The following is a 20917-nucleotide window of genomic DNA, read 5'->3' as shown; positions in this document are numbered from 1 at the left end:
TCATAAGCACCCTCCTACATATATTATGTTTGCTGTTGTTTTGAACGGTTAAGCCAGTCAGCCAGTCAAACTAACCTGAAAACATGAATGAAAGATTTGATGAGGGATTCATTGTCTGTGAAGCTTATGAATTTGTATTTTATCAAATTTTAGCTCATGAATTTGGGTATTTTATCAACTTTGAACTGGATCCAAAATGAAACCAACTATCAGAACCTGGTGTTACATGATGGTAACTATCCTTGTGATGCCTCCCTCTCTCTCTCTCTCCCTCTCTCTCTCTCTCTCTCTCTCTCTCTCTCTCTCTCTATCTGTCTGTCTGTCTTTTAAGAATAAATGAACCTGAGAGTTTTTCTGTTCACAGGAGTGAAGATCATCTGGACTCTGGAGTCACCACAACAACTACAACCAGAAACTGAGACACACACACACGTTTCAACTACACAACAAAGTGGTTGAAATTGTGATGTTAGATGACATCATCATTACATCATTACCATCTGTAAACTTTAAAAGCCAGTGTCAGGAGCACAGTCACTGTAACTAAAGTGACACAAGCATAACTTTGGTTTTTAGGTGAATTAATTATGTTTATCTCAGTCACTTATTTCTGAATTTAATTCCAGACATAAGTATCAAGCTTAACAAAAGACTTACAGTATAAATCAGCTACCAGCTGAGCAGGGTTAGTAAGCCAACATGGCTGACCCCTACCAAAACAACATGTACCAACAAGGGGGTGACAGCTATGGGACTTACGGAGAAGGTGGCGACTACCCTCCTCAGGAAGAGGACGCAGCGAGCGACGTGACGGAAGGACACGATGAAGAGGATCAGATGTACGAGGGGGAATATCAGGGGATCCCACATCCTGACGAGGTGAAGGTTGCACAGAGAGCCGCACGGTGAGACACGCCAACATTTCTTCTTCTTCTTGTGTAACCCCCCCGACTCTAGGTCCCAACGTCAACGGACCCAGGAAGCAGACATGCTGAGGGAGCTGCAGGACTCCATGAAATCAGGGATTATAAAAACCATCAGTTTAAATTTGCACAATGTTTAATGTTATTGGCTATATGTGTAGTATTTGTAATGGGAAAGAAAATTTATTTTAACTTTATTATGGATTTATTGTCAGACTGCTAGACCAGTACCATGCAACTCGCAATGTCAGAGGTCAGACTGAGAAAGCGAGAGAGAACCGAACAAGACGGCGTCAGCTGTTTCATGTGGCAGATCGAACATGGATTGAATGCTTGTCTCCTGTGTGAAATGACTTTTATAAACTATGATAACCTGCTCACGGGTCGTATCTCTCTCACCTGTGTCCAGGTCTGTGTAGTTACTATGACAAACAGTTTATTGGTGTTCAGATTTTTTCTTTCCAATATTGTTGTTAGTAACTATCGGATATAAAGGGCGTCTGGTTTATGGCTATGAGAAAATCAAGCATGTTTGAAACTCTGGAACAGCTGATGATGAGGTGAATACCTGACGGGAACGAGCGCAGACAGAGGGCGTAGCAAAAGCAGCAGCTGCTCCTTAGCAGAATTGAGAGTATGGAATTGTAGGACACCAGCATCTGCAAGCGCTCAGAGCCCAGGACACAGTGCAGGAAAACAGACTTTGGGTTCTGTTCATGAGTGTATATCATGTTCTGTGTCCTGTGTGGACAGCTCAATAAAAATTCAAGTGGTTCAGTCAGATGCACGTTGAGAAATCCGTTGCCCTGACAAACCAGAGACATCTTTCAGTTGGAGACATTCAGGACAGTTTAAACACATTGACATTTCCTTCCTGTTTTCATGACTTGTTATACTCTCTCTGTGTCCCAGGGCTAAAGCCCGAGAAGGCAGAAGCGGCATCTCTGAACTAGAGGAGTTGTCTGAACAGTACGAGGACATCATGGAGGACTGCGGCCACGGGAAGTTCCAGTGGACGCTCTTCGTGGTGCTGGGCCTGGCTTTAATGGCCGACGGGGTCGAATGTTTCGTGGTGGCTTTTGCTCTACCGTCCGCAGAAAAGGATCTGTGTCTGTCCCACGCAGATAAAGGAACGCTGGGTAAGAGCTTCAATGATTTATTGTTGATCACAGTGTGGTTTCTTTGTGAGGAGTGCTGGTGAAGTCTGTGTTGTTGTCTGTGCAGATCTATTTTACAGGAATTATATGAACTCTAAACCTTATTGACCATAATTTGATCCCATACCTCTGTGACACACTACATGAGGTACTCACACCAGAGGCTCAACACTCATTAACTCAAAGCAGCATCTGGGTTTATGTTAGTAAAATCTAAAGATTGGTGAAATGCTCAGTTTTAACTGCAGAAAGAAGCAGAGGTTTATTTGAAACAAGCCTTTATTTCTTTATTTCCTTCCTTTTTTCCCCCTATTTCTATTTGCTGATACAACCCAATTAGGAACCTATACTAGCTACTAATTATATCCACTTCCAGTGAAAAGAGTTTGTGTTACTACATCCTCTGAAGCATTGTTTGGACAATACTTTACTTGCAGGAAGTAGTACTGTATCAGAATAGCAAGAAAAAGGCAAGTAACAAAGGAAGACTCAGTAGTTCAGGGGTTTATCCTACAGCAAGATAATGACCCAAAACATACCTCCAGGCTGTGTCAGCGCCACATGTACAAGGCCGGTTGCACCCTCTGACCACACGGTTGTTCTGCTCATGGTTAAAACTCCTCCTGCACAGATGTTTCACATGAAAAGCCTCCAAGCAGCTGCCCTGCTTCCCACCTGAACTTGCCTCATCACGCAACTGTCTCCATTCCCATAATTAGTCCCCTCTGTAAACCTACCTGCTCATTTCACTCAATATTTTCCACTGTCTTCATTTCTGCCTTCGTTCCTGTTTTCTGATGATTCATTTTTGCCTGCTCCATTTGTTCTGTTATCATAATCCCAGCAGGGAACAAGCGCAGAATAAAAACCAGCATGTAAAGGAAACAAGACAGGTTGTCTGTGTTGTGATGCAGCATTTCATCACTTCAAGCTCCGTCAGGAAAACATCCATGTGGATAAAAAGGATGCTGTACAGAGGCGTCAGAACATGTTCAGACCGCTTCACTCTTTGCACACTTTATTATGTTTCCAGATTTGATTGTAAAACATTAAAATTGACATTTTTTGACCATCAACCCAATAATGATTTAGTCTCAAATAAGCACAATCCAAACGAGCCAACTGATAGTGACGGCTGGTTAAACAGCACTGAGGTGTGTGGAATAGAACTGATTCCATCAATACAATGAGACGCATGTTTTGACTTTGTCATTATGTATTACTGAGTGTAGACTCATGGGCAAAATGGCTATTGTATCCATCCAAAATGAAATCTGCAGCACAGTAAAATAGGGTTGCGTCATATACAGGACATGCTGTATGTGATACACATTTTTGCATTTAAACATTTTGCTATGCACATACATAACAAAAGACATGTATGATGTTGGGATCATACATGAGAACAGAATTGATCGAAGACACTGTAAAGTTGAAGTGGGAGGAGTTAACTAGTTGAGATCAGCAGAGTGATGAGTCTTATTGTAGCGATGGAATCAGTTCCACTCACCTCAGTGCGGTTTAACCAGACTTCACTAGCAGCTGGATTTCGTGGGTGGTGCTGACTCTCTTATTTGAGACTCTGTCATCATTGGCTTTCCAGCTTTGCTGCAGGATTTATGTCACTTTGCTCCTCTGTCAGGACCATTACCAGGCTCTTCTCTTACCCTTCATCTGCATCATTGGCACTGAGAATGAAAGTTGAAGAAGTGTTATCCTCCGATAGGAAACATTTAACAGTTTGAGTTATATATGACAGTCACAAGAGCAAACCAGTGCAATAATGAAGTAATGAGATTAGTCCTGTAATTAAAATATCTGCCAGAATAACTGTCACTGAGACAGGTTCACGTTTTTATTTCATCAACACACTAACAGACTATTATCATTTTAGCTGCATTTTTACTTTAGTTGTATCTTTATGACCAAAACTAATGATAACAACCAGAAACTCAGACTGTGTAAATGTAAATATGTAAATATTTAAACTTGTAAATATGTAAAATAATAATTGTATAAACATAAACATGTAAATAGTCAACTGTACAAACAAAGTAACTATATTTTTGGTAAGTTACCTCAAATATACAAATGAATTAACAACTAAACCTTATTATCATCTTATCATTATCTTAAATTATTGTAATCAAACATTATTGCAAACTGTGTGAAGTCACCAACAATGTATTCATTTGATGTGCTCTGATACACATACACACACACGCACACACACACACACACAGAGGCAGCCAAAGGGAGAGTCAATGAGTTTCCGCAGCAATCGTCAAACTACTCCTGCAGTGTAATTAGCTAATGGGCCCTGAGGAGACAGGCATGAATCAGCTTGTTGGACGAAGTCTGTAATATAAATGGTGTTGTCGTATCGGTCCATATACACTTAGTGTAACTGTATGCAGCATGTGAGCGAGTGTGAACATGTGTTTCGTTGTGAAGTTGAATGGTGTGTGTTATAGCCTGCATCTAAATATACTGTATATCTGGTCTTTTAGTCCTACAGGAGAGAAGGATGAGGAAGAGAGGGAAGACAAGAGATGAGGAGTGGTTAGGAGAGCAGAGATGAAGAGGAAGACGACAGGGAAGAAAAAAGAAGCGCAGAGCAGAGGAAAAGAAGAGAGACGAGAGGGGAGGATAAAAAAAAGACACGAGAAAAAGAGGAGAGAAAAAAGGGAAAAGAAATGAAGCAGCTGAAATTAGAAAAAAACAGTAGAGTAATGGAGAAAAGAGAAGAGGAAATTGAAAGAGGAGCAGAGAAAAAGGTGAGAAAAACAGATGAGAGAAGAGGAATATAAGAGCAGAGGATCTGTTGTAGATTTCGATGAGAGATTTGAAGTCGGACTTTCGCTCCAGTCGTAGTGACGTTTATATGAAGAACATATAATAAGTGATTATTAAGCTTGAGTCAGCTCTGTGCCTCAGCTCAGTTCAGCTGAGTGTGTGTGTGTCTGTCATTGACATTAACAATTATGATATGCAGTATGTGTATTTACTAAAATCATGTGACGATGATGTCATTAACAGATGTGTACTGGTAACTGATGTGTCCCAAACCTTCTGTCCCCCTCAGCAAACACCTGACTCAGCAGCATACAGGGTGCTGGGTGGAGCAGAGAAACAAACCAGGGATACTTTCTTTAAAACTTTCTCTCTCTCCCTCCATCTGTCCATCCTCACCCTCCCTCTCCATCTGTCTGTCCATCTCATTATTCTTCCGCACTGATGACTGTTGTTTTCAAGTTGTTCGCACATCTCATTCTCGTGAACGTGATATCTCAGGAATATCATGAGGGAATTCACCTGGACTCATGGAGGAACTGGTTAGATTTTGGTGATCAAAGGTCAAAGGTCACTGTGACCTCACCAAACATATTTTTGGCCATAACTCAAGAAATTCATACACTAATTCTGACACAATTTAACATAAAGGTCTAATGGGATAAAATGTGGTGACATTTTATATCCAGCAGGTCAAAGATCAGCTTCACTGTGACATCATAATGTCCTGGTGGTCATTCATGGTTATTCAGCACTGTAACTCAACAGAAGGGGAGGTTGTGACCATATTTCCTGTAAGTTGACTGGCCAGTGGAGGGATACGACCATGAGGCAGTGATTGGAGTTGTGTTGCTGCAGTCAGACAGAGAGAGACTCTGCTCTGCAGTTTGTGGCTGACTGCTAAAGGGAATGAGGGATCAAACTGAATCAAACTGAATTGATTTTGATCAAGTTCAAAAGTGTTTTTTTTCCCCAAATATTCAATATATGATGCAGTTTATTCATCTGAGGTCCTACATGTCCTCTACCTCCACTCTCTCTCTCTCTCTCTCTCTCTCTCTGTCTGTTTCTTCTCCTCCTCCACTATCCTCCTCTCACTCCTGTCTCACACCTCCTCCAATCTCCCACCACTTTTGGCCTGGAGCAGTGTTTCAGACAGGACTGTGTTTGTGTTGAGTCAGCAGACACAGTCAGTGATCGATTCTCTGTCCTGACCTTGGAAACAGAGTCTCGGTGCTGCTCCAGATTCCAGGGACACAAGTTATAGAGAGTACACAGACATAACAGCCGTACTATGGCCGAGCCCAAGGAACTGAATATGTAATGTCTTCATGTGCATTCGTTTAAAATGATGTGTGTTTGTACTGTATGTGTGGATGGGGTTGTGATTTGAGACCCAATATGATGAGTCACAGAGTCAGCTCTCCCCTGTAGCACAGCCATCTGTACACTGTGGTGCAGAGTTGCCAGTATCTGGCAGCAGTGAGGGTTATACTCCTCACTGCTGATGAAGATCTTGAAATTTTAAAGCCAAGAAAGAGCTGAGTGTGCTGACTTATTTTCGTAGAGTTGATGACAGTCAACCCGGCTGTCTGAAAGAAAGATGACGAGAATGAATAAGGGATGAATGAATGGGAAGGATTAAAAAAGCGTGTGTCATACACAGTTAATGAGGGATCAATTTGCCCTTTTCAGACTGAGCCTCAAAAAGTGGTAACTGCTCTGTTTCAAATCCACATTATTTGATATCAAAAACATGAAGGACAAACACATTCTTCACTTTCAACAGGCTGAAATATCCAGAGGACAAAACAAGAGCAACACATGGAAACGTTTTATCATCTGAAACCACCTGATTAGCAGGACATCATTCGTCTGAGCCTTCCAGCACCATCATAAATCCCTGCTCTAATGTAAATCTGGACTATATTATGATGATGTGACGGTGCTGTGGTAAAGCTTTGATTACGTTTAGGCAAAAAAATGGTTCATGGTAAAATAAGTACTTTATTCGGGGACCTTAATAAACACATGGTTAAAGTTACTGTACAGTCATAGTCCTACTTTGTCTCTGTCTGTCTATGTGCAGGTTTGACCGTCTTTCTGAGCATGATGGTGGGAGCGTTCGTGTGGGGCGGTCTGGCAGACAAAGTGGGCCGCCGCCGCTGTCTGATCGTGGCGTTGGCTATAAACTGCATCTTTTCATTCCTGTCGTCGTTCGCCCAAGGTTACGGCTTCTTCCTCTTCTTCAGGCTGCTGTCCGGCATCGGGTAATAACCACAAACACACACTCTTCCTTAAGGTGTGAGGTGACACATCTATTGTTTTTGATACATACATTGTCATTAACTGCTATGTTCCGTAAGGAAAATGAATTCCATATATAAAACATTCGAACAAAAAGCATTTTGTATAAAGCGACCTGGCCAAACCAAATAGTTTAGAACAGGTCGACAACACAGTCGCCAAGTGCAACTAAATACAAAACAAAAAAAAACCCAATCACTCCCCACGACATGGCAGCAGATGGTTCAGCCTGAGGAGCTGGCTTCATTATTTAAAGCTCATCAACCCTGAGCCACACGTTTGACTCAACCAGGAAGGACGTCCCCCAGCAGCCATGATAACTCAAAGACAAGGAAATATGAATATAACAGACGACTGCATGTGTTATCCCACAGTGTTAAAGTGTGTGAACTCCAAATTTAAAACAAGGTAAGGCTAAATACATCGATTCCAAACCTAACAAAGTGTGTGGAGGTATTTGTTCGGGTGCAGTTGACTGAAACTGAGATGACCCCGTGTAGAAAAGCAAACGAGTGAGGTGGGAGAGTGAGAGTAGCGTGGCTGCCCTCACACTGCATCTTGCAGTGACGTCATGAAGTCTTCTCGTGGCCATTGACAGTGAAACATGTCCGCCTACATCCTGGATGCCGTTCTTTACCTGCTGTTCAGTCATGAAGGAGCTTTTCTCCGCCACACAAACTGTTTCCCACTCGTCCACTGGATCTACCTCGATCTCCTCGTTCTTTACCATTTCATAGTTTTCTTTTTTTTTAGAAAGTACCCAGCTGATGACTTTAGCAACAAACCACCTGTGATTTCTCACTGACAGAGATGTTTGCTTTTTCGTAGCCTCGTCGTCATCGTGTCTCGGCTGGTGAGAGAGCTCTTTCAGTATAAACAGTGAAACGACACTCAGCTGCCCAACATACATTTACTTACCAAGTGTTACTCATGAACCCTGGTCAATTTCGGCGCTGAGCGTTAGAGTGGCTTTATCTTCCACACAGTTCTTTCAATATTGACTTAAATCTACTGAAATTAAAGCTGAGACGTGAAACTTTAATATATGAGTATTTATTTTATTTCAAACCCAACATGCAGAAGCTCACAGCCTGAAGAAGAACCCTTGAGTCATGTTACTGTCAAGTGAACACTCTGAAAAGTCAACTTTCTGAAAATCTAATTATCTTCTGTTTCTATGCGTTACTTGGCAAGATTTTATATAAGAAAATAAAAATCTGAATCAGAAAACAAGCAGGAACATACCATCATCTCTACCTGAGGCAGTGTATTTCTACTCCACTGTGTATCTACTAAACAACACAGTGCAGGTCTCTGTCCAGCGTCACCGACATGGGCTGAAGTGGAAACATTCCCCTAATGCAACTGCACCACCTGAGGATTTTATAATTAGACAGCAGAAAGGTTTGTCAGTTTTTTTCACGTATAAACATTTTTATTTTCATCAGTGTAAAAACTTGTGTAGGTCCTTAAACCTCCCACCTCTGTGGTATTAACTTTCAGAATACCGAATAACACGTCCTGTTACAGTCATTTGTCTTCAACTGATCTGAAGCTTCTTAAGTTTTTATACAACACAATAAATCAGTCTCCACACCATGTTTATGCAGAGGGTGGCTCCATCCCAGAATAACTGAGGTCCACAGGGAGACACACTAACTTAGAAATTAGGTCACATACAGAGCACAGCACAGTGACAGTGACATTCAGATGTGTGCACCACAACGGTGCTCTCCTCAGAGGGTGCAGTGGAGTTCATGGGATGTCCTGCATGCCCGCTCTGCTGCAGTAACACATCTGCACCAACATGTAGCCACACTCATGTGTTCTTGTGATATGAGCAAATTTCACACAAGGAATCCTTTGTTGCCTCCGATAGAAGACACGTCTTTGTTCAACCTACCAAAACGTCTTAACTTCCCATTCTGATTTCAGTTTAACTCTGCTACAACACGACTCGTGTAGTGTTCGATTTAGAAATATTCCATGTCATAGCAAAAAATCCCATGAAAGGAATCCTCTAGTTGTAAATGGACTGCACTAATATAGAGCTTCTCTAGTCTCACCGACCAATCAAAGTGCTTTACGTTACAAGCCACATTCACACAGCACTTTTCGTACATATAGAGCACTTTTTCTACCATACATACACGCATGATAACATCAGGGGAAATTTAGGATTCAGTATCTTGCCCAGGGACACTCCATTCACACTGGAGGCGCCGGGAATCGAACCACCAACCTTCTGATTAATGGACAACCCGCTGTGCCTCCTGAGCCACAGTAAAATTCCTCTGAAAGGAGACACTTTTAATTTGAAATTTGGTTCTTTTGTGATTATGCCTTATATTGATCATGTTGATTTCGTGATTGTCTCTCTCTCTATTTCTCTGTCTCTCTCTCTCTCTCTCTCTCTCTCTCTCTCTCTCTCTCTCTCTCTCTCTCTCTCTCTCTCAGGATTGGTGGCACGGTGCCGATCGTGTACTCGTACTTCTCTGAGTTTCTCCAGATGGACAAGAGAGGGGAGCATCTGTCCTGGCTGTGTATGTTCTGGATGGTTGGTGGGATCTACGCCTCCTTCACTGCGTGGGGCATCATCCCCAGATATGGTGAGAGCTTAAACACAGCAGTTAACATTCAGACAGTTCCGACAGAATCCCGAACAACACTTCATTTAATGCTGCTTGTCAGGAAACTGGGTCATTGCGTCGTCTGATGTAGAGTTTTAACATCAGCATCAGGTACTGTAACCTATACAAGGAAAAAACTGTGACTGTGGTTGATCATGTTTTCTGCTTTTGCACAATATCCACAGTGAAACAAGGAAAACAGTCCACAGATTTGACCATTTTACTCTTTTTGATTGTTTGTGTGTGAAATTACTATTATTATTATTATTATATCATTCCCAGTGGGTTTTCACACGATGCAGACAACTAATAGAGTTTAGGTCTTCACAAGAGTGACATGCAAATACAGTAAGGAGCCATTTTTGTAGATGTGATATGGACAAATAAGCAGTCGTTTTCCATCCCATCAAACTTAAAAACATATCCCTCTGTTCGTGTAAATGGTCCATCAGTACAACCCTCCCAGGCAACAGGGCTGTTCAGCCCCATCTAAACAGGAAGAAACATTTAGCGGATGTGCGTGCCTGAAAATGCCCACAGCCAGTCTTCGGTGGGCAGATCCATCAAGCCGCCAATGTACATGCAGTTTACTTCTGCTGCCACTGCTGATGCTGTTTCCGCTCACAGTGATACATATTGCTGCAGGAGCTGTTCATTCATTTATAGTAACTGATCACATATGATTGGTTGCCTCGCCATGATCATCCAGCTCCTACAGGAGGACGTTTGAACTTTACCAGGTCAGGTGACCTCACACAGCTCCCTGCAGCGGTCTGTCTACCTTCTCCCTATTCAGTCATCCAGAATAACTCAAAACACCTGTGAGGTGTGAAGGAATAATGAAACCTTTAAGTCTGAAAGCAAAGTTTCTCTAATGGTCAACAACAGGCTCTACAGTGTGGCGACCAGCACACCAGTCATCCAACTTCTTAAAACACACAGATTTTGAATGGACCTTTTTGTGTGTGTGTGTGTGTGTGTGTGTGTGTGTACAGGCTGGGGGTTCAGTATGGGTACAGAGTTCCAGTTCCACAGCTGGCGGGTTTTTGTCCTGGTTGCGGCTCTTCCTGCGATCATGTCTCTGGTTGGACTCTCCTTCATGCCTGAGAGTCCTCGCTTCCTCCTGGAGGTGAGACTCTTCGCCATCCCACCGAATAATGTGCAAGAAAACTATTTGTGATTTCAACCAGGAGCACAGAAACCGCTATGATGCTGAACAAATCAATAATGTATTACACATTCATACTTGATCATGCACTGCTTTAACCTTGGTGGTGCACCGTGGAGGCCTTACATAAGCTTTGCTTGCATAAACATCAAGTTCACTGCTCACTGCTTCTAACTGATGGTGGTTACTGAGTGGAGCCAAATACATGCACATACTGTACAATACGCACAGGACGTCTAGAAGAGATGCAAAGAAGCAAACTGTGTACATGTTTGTATGTGTGTGTGTGTGTGTGTGTGTGTGTGTGTGTGTGTGTGTGTGTTGAGCAGAACGCCAAACACGATGAAGCCTGGATGATCCTGAAGCAGGTCCATGACACCAACTGGAGGGCCAAGGGACAGCCGGAAAAAGTCTTCACCGTGAGTACATGGAAGTATCCCACATGACTGTCACTCCATACAAATACATTCAGATACAGATGTGAATAGATACAAGGAGCATCCAGGTGTTTCCACAGACCTGTCACCCAGTTGACACAATTTGCCACAAACATCTCAGAATACCTGTCAGGGCTGTGGACAAACACACACACACACACACACACACACACACACACACACACACACACACACACACACACACATACACACACATTTCCCCCCCAAATCTGGTGATTGATAAATCTAATTTTTAAGATGTCTGTGAAGATTCTCTTACGTTCGGGTCATTTAGCCAAGAAAAGTTCAATCAAGGGCAACTGAACTTTTCAAGTATCTACAACCAAGTCCAGTTAACATTGATTCACCATGCCTTGAATGTCTTTATAAGTCATTATACTGCATGAGATGAGGGAAGGAAACAAAAGGATTTCAGGGTGGGGTGGAGTTTAAGTTCAGGAGGAGTTACTTTGACTAAGATCACATGTTGTCTCACATTTTCCTTCTCTTTTATTTGTTCAGGTGACTCACATCAAGGCTCCGAAAACAGCAGAGGACGAGTTCATAGAGATTCAGAGTGCGACAGGAACAGCTGTACAACGATGGGCTGTGCGCTCACTAACACTCTGCAAACTGGTACGTACAGTACAAACAGTCAGTGGTGAAGACTGAGGCCTCGGTGCAGAATGGATGCGGGGCGAGTCCCAAACACTAGCAGACCTTTTCCTAAAAGATGAGACAGAGGTTTTCACCTCACCGTTACAGTATGGTTTAGGGAGTGTGTCACCTACTGTATCTGTAGGATTAATGAATATGTAACTGTAAAAATGTGCCCTTATTTTGTAGCTGTGCTGATGAAGAGAGAGCAGAGAGTCAGTGGCGCTGAATCTGACCTGGTTCTTGGTTCACTGCTGTGTATGTGTGTTTGTCCCAGGTGTTCAGGAACGTGGCGTCTCTCCTGTCTGCAGAGCTGCGCTTAGCTACACTCTTCATGGCCGTCATCTGGTTCTGCATGGCTTTCAGGTGAGTTCATGATGTCATGTAAATATCATGCATGACGCCATCATCCAGGCTGACAACAAGGAAGAAATCAAGGGGGTGACATGTGACAGCATGGCCAGATTTAAAACAGGCATGTTGTAATTACATGGCCTCTAACTCAGACTGTTCACACTGTAAAGAGTGAACACACTACAAAGCAAAGGAACAAAGCTCTGGTCCCTAATGTGACAAAGGGCACTGCAGTCTTTCAGTTTTACATTCTGGTTGTTTTATGCTCCTTTTATTGACTTGTCTTCTCTCCGTCTATATTTCATCACAGTTACTATGGTCTGTCTGTTTGGTTTCCTGACATGATCAAACACCTTCAGTACATGGAGTACACGTCCGAGGTCAAGGTAAGGTCAACAGTGATTCAGATACACATCATTTCGTCCTGCTTTTGACAGGAAGAGACTATAATGGAGCTAATTCCCTCCCGCAACTTGAACAACAGATATCTTAGATATACCTTTGGCACAACCTTTCCACCATTATTGTGATTTTCTCCCAAATGTCCTGAGTAATTCACCCACCATGACAGCAGGTGGCACTATGAGTCAACTGAGCAGATTGAACAGTTTGTTTCCTCGCTGTGCCACGGAGCCCCACATTTTAAAATAGATTGTAAATCACTGGGTCACATGACATGAAAGCTAGTGAAAAAGGGGGCACATTATTTGTAGTGTATACAAGTACATTTAATAATAATAATATTTTTTTCTTGCATGTTTCATATTTTTTCATAGCTTTAATGTGACCATGTATATTGAAAAATGTGTAATGTGTCTTTATTTCACCTACTGCTGTGGAGGGTGAATTCAGGACATAAACTAGAAGGGATAAATATAAATAACACGTGTCTGCAGTGTAACACCTGATAAATGTTTTAAACAACTATCAAACATGAAAAATGTGAAAGACTCTCCTTCACAGCCTTCCTGCTTTGCAATTAAAATCAATATGTAAACTCTGCTAAAATATATGTAGGCTAACTGATATAAATTGGTCACATGACACTGTTAGTGCACCTTAAAGGCTGCTGCTCTGGATTACCATGACTCTGTGACACTAATGTTAGTACTTTATGTAAGATTTGATTGGCTGTATCGTAACAAGTTGTCCATCTGTGGAGACAGATACCTATCCCATTGAATTCATGCAATACTAGGCAGCACCATCATGAAACCAAAAACTCTAACCCTAACCCATAAAATACAAATTTCTGTCTTAGTCTCTGGAGTTTAAACGTTTTGTCTCTTTTCAGGAGTTCGATGGAGAAAGAGTGGAGAACTTCCGTTTTAACTTTTCTCTGGAGAACCAAATCCATAGAGAAGGACAATTTATCAGTGACAAGTAAGTTTCACTGTGTGGACACAAAGCATCAAGACAGATTTATAGTCAAGTGTATATACAGTACACATTCTCTACTTTAATCTGTGTTAGTTTCAATTAAAAGTGAATAGCAAATAAAACACTGAAATTAAAGAAATCCTCCTCCAATTTCATCCTCTTTACAAATTTGCAGTGTAAAACTAATTGACAACAAATGTATGAAAAGATGTATTTTCTTTCTCTATAAAGCAACTGTAGGTTTCATGGTTAGTAGTGCTTGGGATGTATATTTTTTTTAGTAGATTAGTCTCTTTATTTTTTTGGAAAACCATCATCAGTAAGTTACTCAGCAGAAATTATACAGTATGACCATTTATGGCATTTATTACTGCACTTTCTATATCATCTTGGTTTTTTACATAATGCTGAGTGCTAACGTGCCCCGCTGTCAACACTGATGCAGAACAGCACCAACATTATCTTTTTGGAAGCAGTCAGCAGTGTGAAGCCGGAGATGGTCATGTCCCCCCCCCCCCCCCCCAGTGAACACACACAGTGTTATTATTGGGTCTATCAGTCATTTCATTCTCAGTTATGTTGTTATCAGACAGCAGCATGCTGTGGCTCATGAACATTAGCTAAATGTCTACAGGTAATCACTTCACTGCACATGCTGATGGCCAGAACAGGAAACCATTGAGTTACATGGTGAAGAGAGTAAACCTCCACAGGCTTATGAAGACTTCACAGTTTTATTTTCACTTATCACTGTTTTTGGAAACTATAAACAGTTTTATGTTGTATACACATGTCAGAGGTTTGTTATCCATGTGGGTGAAGTTAGTAAAGATACACCTGAGATTTTGTTACAGCACCTGTAAATCCCACAGGTTCCTCTGAGCACAGCGTTTTAAAACTCAGCTGTGAATCAAAGTGAGTGAAGCTGAGGGAGGACAGAGGCCTCAGGTCCCAGGACCAAGGTTTGGTTTTATCTTTGATGGTGACATCAGAGCTCACCTGAGAGGCAGCAGCTCACCTGTCTGTGTCTGTGACATCAGAGCTCACCTGAGAGGCAGCAGCTCACCTGTCTGTGTCTGTGACATCAGAGCTCACCTGAGAGGCTGTAGCTCACCTGTCTGTGTCTGTGACATCACAGCTCACCTGAGAGGCAGCAGCTCACCTGTCTGTGTCTGTGACATCAGAGCTCACCTGAGAAGCAGCAGCTCACCTGTCTGTGTCTGTGACATCAGAGCTCACCTGAGAGGCAGCAGCTCACCTGTCTGTGTCTGTGACATCAGAGCTCACCTGAGAGGCAGCAGCTCACCTGTCTGTGTCTGTGACATCAGAGCTCACCTGAGAGGCAGCAGCTCACCTGTCTGTGTCTGTGACATCAGAGCTCACCTGAGAGGCTGCAGCACACCTGTCTGTGATATCACAGCTCAATTGTCTGTATCTGTGACATCACAGCTCACCTGAGAGGCTGCAGCACACCTGTCTGTGACATCACAGCTCACCTGAGAAGCTGCAGCACACCTGTCTATGACACCACAGCTCACTTGTCTGTATCTGTGATATCACAGCTCACCTGTCTGTCTGTGACATCACAGCTCACCTGAGAAGCTGCAGCACACCTGTCTGTGATATCACAGCTCACCTGAGATGCTGCAGCACACCTGTCTGTGACATCACAGCTCACCTGAGAAGCTGCAGCACACCTGTCTATGACACCACAGCTCACTTGTCTGTATCTGTGATATCACAGCTCACCTGTCTGTGTCTGTGATATCACAGCTCACCTGTCTGTGTCTGTGACATCACAGCTCACTTTCGAGGCTGCAGCACACCTGTCTGTGACATCATGCCTCAATTGTCTGTATCTGTGACATCACAGCTCACTTGTCTGTATCTGTGATATCACAGCTCACCTGTCTGTATCTATGACATCACAGTTCACCTGAAAGTCTGCAGCTCACCTGTCTGTATCCGTGACATAATAGGTCACCTGAGATCCTGCAGCTCACCTGTGTGTGTGACATCATAGCTGACCTGAGAGCCTGCAGCTCACCTGTCTGCGTGTAAATTCTGAAGCTGCTGCGTGTGTGAGCTGAAAGCTGTTGTGACAATTCTTTCCACTAGCTAACCTTTCTTTGGAAAGGTTAGTAGGTCAAGGAGCCAACAGCAGCTCAGCCAGAGCTTCAGGAGATGTTCTATCCGGCAAAAACTTCTATCTGGGACTCGACCTATCGTACAACTGGTTCTGCAGAATAAGCTGGAGATGCACAAAGTTCAGTTAGTTTCAGCTTGTTTGTTTTTTATCTATAATAAGTCATTTGGCCATGATGAAGTTCTCTATTGACAGTGCAGAGTGTTGCTATGTGTGTGTGGAGTACGCCTGCATATGTATTCCAGGCACTCTCTTTTTGTTTTTTTTTGTTTTGTTTTTTTACTCTTGTCAATCTTTATTCATGAGTCTCTGGAGAAGCAAAATGTTTTTCTCAAGGAGAAATATTTTCAGCTGAGGACGTGTCTATGCCTGAGGTGATGGCACCTTCTACTCTGTTTGTGTCTGTCATTGACTGTGCAGACATTCAAACCTCTCTGTTTTCCCTGCAGTGCAGACTTTCACTCGGTTTAGGAACCTGGGATTGCTGTTGGGTTCTGTAAGAAAATGAGGGTGTGTATCTTTAGGGACGCTTCACCTCTGCAGAGGAAAGTTTTCAGTGCAGATATACAGTATGTGTCAGTACTGTATATTATTTAACTTCTATGCTTTTTGCAGAATTAAAAACAGACTTGATGGGCTTTAACTTTCTATTCAACATGAATAGTGTAGCTAACAGGGCTGTCACTTATAACATCGCCATGGAGATGATCATTCCATCATTTTGACTCCATCACACTGTCCACGAGTGAAGCAGTGCTTATCTCCATGGCAGTATTATCAGTGGTGGCCATCTTGGATTTTACACAGTTCAGCCCATTCTGTCCATTCTGATTCTGTGCTAACACAGCAATAGAAGCAAGAGTCCATGTTTTCTTTGTCTGTTGGTTTGTGTGCGTGTGTGTGTGTGTGTGTGTGTGTGTCCCATCCCATCCCCATAGGTTCATCGGTATAACGATGAAGTCAGTGAAGTTTGAGGACTCACTGTTTGAAGACTGTCGCTTTGAGGACATCACGTCCACAGACACAATATTTGAGAGATGCACCATCCGCTCCACTGTCTTCTTTAACACAGGTAGGTTCAGCAGGAGCAGGGCTCTGAAGGATGTACTGCTCCGGTACAGAGAGATTGTGAAAGCAGCTCAGAGGTTAAATGTTTGGAGGGTTCAACCAAAAGCTTTAGTCACAGGAACAAATACCAGCCCATCATTTAAAGTTCCACTCATATTTTAATAATATTCGTGATCTTGTTTTCTTTAGAGTGTCTTTGTGTGGGCTGACTACTTGTGCAATGTGTTCACAATTTGTCATGACTTTCTTGAAGCAACAGTTGCTCATATCTGCATTAAAACTGGTTTTGCTTTGTGTAAGGATTCCTCTTGGTCATCTTGACCATTAAGGCCACCAATGCAAGTGAAAAATCCACAGTCCTAATTCTCACAGAGCACAATGATACAACAAAGTTACCATAAAACTCCATGATAAGCACCATATTCATTAATTCATAGCTTTTCCCTTTAAAACTGTTCCAATTTGAGTTTGAAATGATCCTAGTCATGATCCAATAGGGAAATATAGGAGTTAAATAATGTAGAGAGAGCAAAATAACAATATAAAAATATAGTTTTTAAATATAGCCACACATGGTGATTTCCAGGTTCTAACCTCTTTGTGCTCCACAGAAGGAAACATCTCAATTGACCAAATGAGCAGGTTTCAGACTTGACAAAGCTGAGCAAAGTCACATTAGCTATGTTATCTTGCTCACTGGTGATACTCTTCTCCAAAAAGCAAATTAGCAATTTGCAATTAGTAAAAGTAAATACTTTGACCGGAGTCATTGACAGGGCAGGGGTAATGCAAACTAAGGTGCTGTTATGATGCTAGGCCAGTTTTTGGCCTGTTTCAGCTACAATTGATCCATTGAAACCATTTTTGATTTATTGTTTCCACACATGTATAACTTAAGTAATACATTAGTATTATTGATGTGACTGACTTTAATCAGGGTTGCTCTAAGACAACTTATAACAAATTTCCTGCTATGATTTTATGTGAGGATTATTTTGGCTGTTAATTACAGTGCCACCATTAGGCTGATTCCAATCATATTTCATGAGAAGCGTTTGCACAGTTTCCAGTTATGGTGTCAAGTTTCATGTCTCTACCTTGTTCCAGCTCACGGCAAATTAAGCGACAGCATGACATGGCAGATATTAATGAATAGTCCACGCCCACATTCATCAATCAATACGGCACTTCAGATTTTAGTTAATACTTGTCCCCAGAGCATGTGCATCAACACTGGTGGAATTCTCTCCATCAGGTTTTGAGGTACATGTTTTAGGTATTTGTGGCGCCCCTATTAGCGAGGCTGAAAATACTTTGGTAGGCCTATTCCTATTCACGGACAACAATATCTCTTAAGATTTAAAATGATAAATCATTAATGATTTACAGCCAGTTTCCTGCTATCCCGCTATAGGTTTTTTGATTGATGGCAGCCATGATTTTGAACCAATGTTACTCACTTAGAATTGTTTATCTCAGTCCTGCAAGGCTGTATACCAAATCTGGTGTTGATAGAGTTGACATCCAAACACTAGATGTCACATTACTGTATTTCACATTATGCAAATCAGCTAGAAATCCATCATGGTGGTTTTTAGTCAATAGGACTCAATATGGCACTTCAGATCTTGGTAACTTGCCCCCAGATCATGTTCATCAAAACTGGTGAAATGCTGTCTACCCAGTTTAGAGGTGCACATTTTGTGTATTTGAGGTGTCCTCTATAGGTCAGGCTCAAATTACTTTTTTAGGCCTGGTCTATGATAATTGACAGAAAATTTGGTAATCAGACCCATGGTGTAGGAAGAGAAGTCAATCAAACTTATGGTCTGGGGGCTAGGCCTTTCCAAAACTACATATTGGGCATTAATTACAGCGTCACCATCGGGCCGATTGGGCTCAGATTTCTTCAGAAGCGCTTGCTCATCATTTCCAGATGATGTGGGAAGTTTCATGTTTCTAGCTCATTCCAGCAATTTGAACCATTGACAACAAATAATAACAAACCAGCACAAACACAATAGGGTTCTACCCCTTCAAGGTTTGGACCCATAATATACAAAACCTTGACAGATGTTTCACTCAATCAGGTCCAAGACTCAACCGTTGACCCTCTTCCATAAATTCCATCTTGCGTCTCATGGTCTTCTTGTTCTTTGTAGACCTGTCGGAGGAGAACTTCATCAACTGTACGATGGAGAACAGCACCTTTGAGCAGAACAAACACGGCTGCCACCTGGACAGTGATGAGGAGAACGACACCCTCATTTACCTGGTAAGCTTCCTGGGCAGTCTGGCGGTGTTACCGGGCAGCATCATCTCAGCTCTCTACATGGAGAAGATCGGCAGGGTCAAGATTATAGGTGAGTTCTTGATGTTGTAGTTATGACCAACTTTGCAAGCCTTATATTATCTTGCTGTGGTCACATCTGTATATTTAGTTACTCACCCACATGAAACCTCTTACTTTTCATGTGGGTTCTTTTGCTTCTTACTCTATAGGACTAAGGTCTGCACATTTAGCAGGCCAAGTTATTAGAGAGGGTTACGGTTGAAATTAAATATCCTTGTGAGTGTTCTTCTATAACTTACCATTGAAAAATGAGTCATAATGCCCAGTTTAGCTCTTTCTTTCATTCACAGAATGAAAATGAAGACACACCCTCAAGTTATTCTCAAAGTCATGAAGGACAGTTCAGCCCTGTGCTTTGTAATCTAAATGGATCAGCACACTTCCTAAAGCCCCACAGTCCACATGGTCCACATATGTTTGAGTTATAGTCCATATACAGTACAGTACACAGTACAGAGTGCACTATAGAGCATGTGGGACCAACAGTAATACCTGGGCCATAACTGAAATACCATGTTGTTGAGACGACTGATAAAACCAGTTTACCACCCTCACCATGTCACTGCTTCCTCTTTGCCATTTACAACAAATAGTACATTTACAAATAATACATTTTCATGGACATGATGATTTCATTTAAAGCATCAATAATAACAAAATTATGATGCTACATGAAAAGCATAAGATTTTACATCAAAATTATGAGGGATTAATCCAAAATTGGGAGTTAAGATCAGAATTATGACCTAACTCAAAATTCTGAATTATTTTCCCATACTTAAATATGTGACATACTATCTCATATTGTTGGCTTAGTATTGTATAATAACTGGGTGTTATTAGCATTTGTAAATTGTCATCAGTTTATTTCTTTTCCTGGTGGAAATGGGTTTGGATGTTCATCTTTAATGCTAACTCTACAACACACTGCTGCTGTGTTACCATACCTCTCTGAGCCTCTCTTCTGATTGGCTGATTGTTTTCTGAGTGATTGAATAAATATATAGCAGATTTCAGGTAAAAGCTCAGAGAAACCAAATCCTGCAAGATTAGATGGTGGGTCCAGGTGGGCGGGGCTTGGGGCCTGACTGAGGGTGGTGACTGATTTGTTGTGACATCACAAAGTTCCAGAAGTCCTGACGGCTGGTTTTAAGGCTCAGTTTCTGAACACAGGCTGTGTGCATTTCTCTGTGGACTGAGGCTTTGATACTTTGACAGAGTTGACACAGTTGATGCTATTTGTATTTTTTTTCATCAGTAGCTAGAGTTGAATGATGAACAGAAAATTCATGAATCAGTGAGGATTATGTGATCTCCTCAGGTGGCTCCATGCTGACTTCAGCAGGCTGTACCTTCTTCCTGTTCCTGAGCTTCAGCCAGTCAGCAATCATTGCTCTACAGTGTCTCTTCTGTGGCATCAGTGTAGCTGCTTGGAACGGCATCGAGGTGGTGACCGTGGAGCTGTATCCTGCTTCTAAAAGGTACTGACATTTACGTGTATGTGTCAGATGAAGACACTGGCAACAATGATACTGAATGATTCT

The 20917-nt window shown here is 42.0% G+C and overlaps 1 protein-coding gene across 1 annotated transcript in view; it reads left to right on the top strand.

The window, feature by feature from the left end:
• Nucleotides 1-20917, top strand: part of LOC111647777 (synaptic vesicle glycoprotein 2B-like) — a 35633-nt gene that overhangs the window by 11395 nt on the left and 3321 nt on the right. The window contains exons 2-14 of the mRNA XM_023397441.2: nt 365-905; nt 1836-2062; nt 6963-7143; nt 9638-9789; nt 10806-10939; nt 11308-11397; nt 11938-12051; nt 12350-12438; nt 12737-12812; nt 13721-13809; nt 16891-17024; nt 19183-19383; nt 20695-20854. Of these exons, the coding sequence (XP_023253209.1) occupies nt 700-905; nt 1836-2062; nt 6963-7143; nt 9638-9789; nt 10806-10939; nt 11308-11397; nt 11938-12051; nt 12350-12438; nt 12737-12812; nt 13721-13809; nt 16891-17024; nt 19183-19383; nt 20695-20854 (1853 nt within the window). The 5' untranslated portion in view covers nt 365-699. The remainder of the gene's footprint in view (nt 1-364; nt 906-1835; nt 2063-6962; nt 7144-9637; nt 9790-10805; nt 10940-11307; nt 11398-11937; nt 12052-12349; nt 12439-12736; nt 12813-13720; nt 13810-16890; nt 17025-19182; nt 19384-20694; nt 20855-20917) is intronic.

Source organism: Seriola lalandi, unplaced genomic scaffold, assembly GCF_002814215.2.
Source record: "Seriola lalandi dorsalis isolate HSWRI2012SDOR001 ecotype SW California unplaced genomic scaffold, Sedor1 jcf7180002055008, whole genome shotgun sequence".
Taxonomy (NCBI): domain Eukaryota; kingdom Metazoa; phylum Chordata; class Actinopteri; order Carangiformes; family Carangidae; genus Seriola; species Seriola lalandi.
The sequence above is the reverse complement of the archived record's forward strand: the minus strand, read 5'-3'. Positions and strand labels throughout refer to the sequence as shown.